Here is a 5,965-nt window from a genome sequence, read left to right on the forward strand (position 1 = left end):
AAAAAAAAGTCTTAATAGTTCAGAAAGTGTCATAGAAAATGTAGAAAAACTGAACAGGTTGAAAAATATGACCCAAAAAGAATATAACAATATCTACGCAGCACTGGGAGAGTGCTGCGTAGATATTTTGCAAATTTTTTTTTTAGATATTTTGTAAATCTTTTTGCATCCCTACAGACTCCAACAAAATGCTGTTAACTGCTAGTGGATTTTGCACAATATGTCACCTTTAAGGCATTGTAACTTTATGATTGAAAAGCTGCTACAATGTGTGAGTGAATGATTTCTACATAATCACCTTTTTTTCTGGTGACACTAAGTTAAAAAAAATCTAACATTGAAAATTAAAAACTAGAGTCCACATACTTCAAGTTTGCCAATTTTATCTTTTCTATAGAATATATTGTGCTAAAAAATACTGGGAAAATGTCAGAGAGCTTTGTTCCTGGTGGGCCTATTGCATCAGAGTTAACTTTTTTCATATAATACATTCATCTCCTTTCAAATTCTTCCTACGCAGTGTCATCATCTAGGGGTTGTGCAATGTAAAAGAAATGTCTCCAGAGCCTCCAAAGTGGTAGAATTCCAGTAATCTTTTCTTTATGTGTAGGTGAAGAGTTACACAAAGACATCCCAACAGGAAACTGTAAGTTACTTCTTGATTATATTCTCGTTTTATGTAAGAGAATTCTAATTTAGGCAACAAGCTCAGTCCATTTCACAGATATTAAGCTAAAGTATGGTGTAGTAGTATCTGAGACTGGTCTCCAACACATACTTTTAATGTCTCAGTCTCTTAGCGCAGGATTTTTTTTCAAGTTTTGAAGGAWTGCTACTTTCATTTAACTTTTACTTTGCTTGGATGACAGAAACTGGCATCATCTCTTTAAAGCATTCATTAACAGACAAGCATTAGGATAGAAATATGTCATGTAAAGACATAAMTTGTATTTGTGTATTTCAAATGTGTTTTTATATTCATTTACCCCATTAAYAGTGATTAGAGAGTCACAAATATTAAAAAAAATGAGATGTTAGACCGTTGTTGCTAAAAAACATGTGGTCTCACGCGGGGTTAGGAAGCAGCGTGTTGCATACAAATGTTTGAAATACATGCAACTAATTTGCCAGATGCCAGATTCATTGTAGATTTTCCACCCCGCCGTGCTCACACCACATTTTGAAATCTTAGCGAGGCTGCTTACACAAAGAAGCAATTCATTTGGGTTTGTGTGTGACTTACAAACATGCACACTCAAAAGACACACTCAAAGACACACACACCACTTTCAGTCAGTCAAAATTTTTTACCGAACTTGAACAGCCCCAAAACCCCAGGATGACCGCATAAAAAGCACTTCTCCTGTTACAAACTCACCAAAAATAGGCCCTAAGTACATAGTAGTGACATTTGATGACGTAGATTATAGCTTAGACAGGTTATACACATTTGAATGAGCAAAAACACACACAGACACACTTTGACTGTCATAAATCCTGCTTTACCATAAAAAATATATTCAAAAAAGCTTGTCCAAATGGTTAATTATATACACTTTAATTCTCCATCAATGTCAACATGGGGTTTTTATAATGTGTGTGTAGCAAAAAAGATAAGGAAAAGTGAACGCTGAGGGTTTATTTTAAAAATGTAGGTAACTTCCGTAACAAAACATATCCTGTATAGATTTGTATCTCTATACTTTGGCAAAATAGAACACAAACTTGAAATGGAAAATCATAAAGACAATTTAAATGTTATGTTAACATTAAAAATTAATAGTATAATAGACAAACACTTCTGAAACCTTGGGACAAGAACAAGTAAGAGCCCAAAGTTTTTTTTTTTTTAAATTTTATTTTTTTGTGGGTTTCCAGATGAAATTACAAATATTATGCGTTCATGTCATGTTTGAGAAAGAACTACTGTCCCTTCCTGGAATTGAGCAAGAGNAAAACTTTGGAGGATGTTCTCTAAGTGCAGTAGGTTTTAGAATAAGTAATTTGCATAGAGGAAACAGGCGCTAAGACTTCTGGCGCTAGTGGGCTGAGYAATCAAAACAATCTCTCTGTGTTCTGATTGAAGAGAACACGACTGACGCCAGCCTCTTCAACACACTTTGTCAGTGAGATGGGGGGTGGGTAGAGAAGGAAGGAAACAAAGAGATAAAAAGTTGATAAGGACTAAAGTGGATATTGATAGTAAAAATATAGGTGTTCCCAATTGTAATTTCTTATGTAACTTTCTTGCTTGTTTCTGTTCTGATGTAAAATCTCTGATCTATAACCTTTTATTTTGTTCTTTGGGTTTCTCTACTGTGTATTTGTTAAATAAATAGAAGTTGTGGAGAAAGTAAATGGGATTTTCCCACAGCTGGGCAGGACCAGACCCAACCACCCACACTTGCTCATTTTCTGTTTCTCCCTTGGTCTGTTTCTCTCTCGACTCCCCCCCGTCTCCTGTCAGAGGGGAGTCTTGAGGAAAACCACCYATATTCCAGCACAGAATATTCTGGAAGTTCACCAAAACTTTMTCCTCCTGTTTTTCCACAGACACAAACCACGTGATCCAATACAACAATCAGTAAATTACATGATTATTATACCACTGCTTTAAAAAAAAGGCTAAATTACTCTCTAATAAACTTTAGTTTGAGAAAAACCCACAGAAAAATTAACTCCCAGAGGAGAAATGTGTTTTGAAATGGGTTGAAAGCATTTCCCAGGATCATAAAACTTCATACTCAGAGGACCATGAAGGTCTAGTTGGCTAAACATGTTCTGTGCATTTATTTRGGTTTCAGACATGGCTGCAACAAGCTAAGCAAGGAAAGCCTTAAGTAATGTTGTTTACCTAACCATGCTGCAGAAYATTTTCTAGCATATTCTTGGCTGAGGAAGCATACAAATTAGATGCCCAAACCACCTCGATCAATCATTTGCAGCCACTGCAACCATTTCACTTTAACTAAACTACTTTCTGATTGCCAAATACCTCTTTTAGACCTTGTTGCACATAAAGTTAATAAATAAATACATGTTTTTTTCTATATTAACTTTTTATTGACAAATAAACTAAGCTTTTTGGAAACCGAAAACTAGATTTTGAAGATTTGTTAGCACCTTGTTTATAAGAAAAAATAGATTTAGGCTTCCATTAAATTGTCTTATTCCTGTTGTATACAAGGTAATGCCAAATGTACCAACTCATTACCCTCAGGAGCTCAATAAACAATATTCTATTCTATTCTATTCTATTCTATTCTATTCTATTCTATTCTATTCTATTCTATTCTATTCTATTCTATTCTATTCTATTCTATTCTATTCTAATTAAAAAGCACAGTTATCATCCAAATGGGTGTCCAACTCTGGGTGTCTTTTGTGATTTAGGAGAAGGGCAAAAAGAATAAGGATTTCTGTCTCTTCAGATTAGTATTTTTKAGGGGCACACTTGAACTATAGAGATAAGAAGTGCACTGGCAATGAAACTCACAAATGTAAGTATTTAAACTGAATTATATAAAGTACACAATGCACATTAACTTTTAAGCCATAGAKTTCACTGTGTGCTGTACATGTAACATGTGGGGGATCCAATGCAATCTGTTGGCTTCCTTAGATATGAAACTTTTATTAAAAGGCCTTTTATAATGTATTAGAATGTTTTTGTACAATGCCCTGAAACAAAACGTGTTGTGAATTGGCATTGTTTAAACAGACTGACTTAAACTGAACTGTGACAAATGAAAAATCTTGAATTGTGAATACTCACTATGCTCAGTAACACTTGAGCTTTGTCTACATGGAAACAATTTTTCCAAATTTGATCTTTGTACTTGCCGTTTCCAAAAAACATCCTCATAAAATCAGCAGCATTCTAGACACGTCTTCATTCACTTGGAAGCACCACAAACAACCCAAAATACTGTAGTAACGACGCCAAGCTAAGTTGTTCTAAGAATGTCTCAGATGGTTTATGTTGGTATATGTGGGGGTGTAATTTACCTCTGCAGCCTGTGTCTCCTGGTGCAACAGTGTCAGCCCTGTCAGGTCCTCCAGAAAGGAGTGGGAGGAATTGAAAACCTTGGACAGAAATCTGAAGCCTTCCCGCTCATAGTTGTCCAATACCTGGATAAAAAGAAACAAAACAAACATATACATCAGATGTTAATGTTAATGTTTAAGGTTTGTAACTAAAGCAAATTAGYTTCCAAGTTTTACAGATATTTTTACTGAAACTAGTGTAAAACAAACAAGCTATGGCAATGATAAAAAACAAAATAAAGCTGTTTTTAGTGAAGATTCTTTGTACTAACAGCCTGCCAACATTACACCTTTTCACTCAAAAGTTGGGTGTACAATGCTTGATGATAGATGCCTTAAACCAAAAACTTTTGAGTTGTGTTAATGAACTACAACTTGAGAAAAAAAAAGCTTTGGTAATGTATTAAATAATGATATAAACCTTTATTTATCTGTACTAGTGCGTAATGTTTTAAACTAAACACTTCCACAGTCTTATTGAAGTGTTTTCCTTGATCTGCCTCCAGGTAGGACTTCAAAAACCCCAGCAGTTCTCCAGAACACACACACACACACACACACACACACACACACACACACACACACACACACACACACACNCACACACACACACACACACACACACACACACACACACACACACACACCAACTGCCCTCTTGACTGACTTCCTAAGACTGGCTAATCCTTTCATGAACACCTACACGCCTACAGGTGTAGAGTTACCTCAACTTCAAACATCCATGTGTGTGTGTTTGGGGGCTGTAACTGTCTGCATATGTGTGTGTGGGCATGTTTTTGCTACAYTGTGGGAACCGTTTTCCAGAAAAAGGCAGCCTTGTGGGGACCAATGCCCCGTCCCCACAGGTACAGATGCTAATTTCAGGTCGGGGCATTAGGTTTAGGACCAAGGTCGGGCCGTTAGGTTTAGGACCAAGGTGTGAATTGAGTTTAGGTTAGTTTTAGGGTCAGGTACTGTAGGTACCTGTGAGGTTAATTTTAGGGTAAATGGTCAGGGTTAGGCTATAAAATTACCAAAAAAATGAATGGAAGTCAATCCATGGTCCTGACGAGGATCTAAAAACAAACCTGTGCGTGTGTGGAGTTTACAGACTTGACCTGGCGTCTAATCCAAGAACCAGACGCACCACACACAATACACACAGACGTACCCCTAATTCACCTTTTCAACCAGTCTTTTCTTTCCRTCATTCTCTTTTATTTCTCTGATTCTCTCCTTCCATCCACAAGTTCTGCTACGTGAGACGCCAACGGCCAAAACCCACTTTGTTGAAATGTAGCTGATGATGACACAGAAGGCAATCGGATACCTGGGATGATCTTGTGATAGTCATTCCACACACACACTGCTTGATACACACCTAAACTAGACACTTGTGCTCATATCAATAGACAACTTCACGAGATAACAAAAAAAAAAGACAAACTATGTCCTTATGGTGTTATTAGTAAAATAACTGAAGCATGCACAATGATTTATTWGGATTTGTGTCCTATATATTCATCCATATATCTCATTAGAGCTGGAGATAAGGATTGCAGGGAGGTGAGGCCTATCTCCAGCTGTCACTGTGGCGGTGGTACACCCTGGACAGGTCGCAAGTCCAATTTAGAGTTACCAATGAACCTAACATGCAGGRCTTTGGTCTGTGTTAGGAAACCAGAGTACCCCATACATGAAGAGGGAGAACAGGCAAACTTTACCCAGAAAGGCCCCAGGTGTTGTAACAAAAAAAAGGTAACACCAAGGACGTCCTATAGAACAGCTAGAGTGCACAAACATGTGACCGTGTGATCGACAGGTGAAGCTAATGGCTAACGCAAAATGGTCAAGAGTTTGAATTTCCCATTACTGTTCATGTTGACAACAGAGCAGAAAAAAAGGACTGACCATGTAG

At 37.0% G+C, this 5,965-nt stretch overlaps 1 protein-coding gene across 4 annotated transcripts in view; it reads right to left on the reverse strand.

Annotated features, from left to right (window-relative positions):
- The window catches only part of atg7 (ATG7 autophagy related 7 homolog (S. cerevisiae)), an 89,781-nt gene that overhangs the window by 40,193 nt on the left and 43,623 nt on the right, over positions 1-5,965 (reverse strand). For all 4 annotated transcript variants that reach the window (XM_014004108.1, XM_014004106.1, XM_014004107.1 and 1 more), the window contains exon 18: positions 4,009-4,131. In XM_014004108.1, coding sequence (XP_013859562.1) covers positions 4,009-4,131 — 123 coding nt within the window. The remainder of the gene's footprint in view (positions 1-4,008; positions 4,132-5,965) is intronic.

This window comes from Austrofundulus limnaeus, unplaced genomic scaffold (genome assembly GCF_001266775.1).
Source record: "Austrofundulus limnaeus strain Quisiro unplaced genomic scaffold, Austrofundulus_limnaeus-1.0 Scaffold22, whole genome shotgun sequence".
NCBI classification, from domain to species: Eukaryota; Metazoa; Chordata; class Actinopteri; order Cyprinodontiformes; family Rivulidae; genus Austrofundulus; species Austrofundulus limnaeus.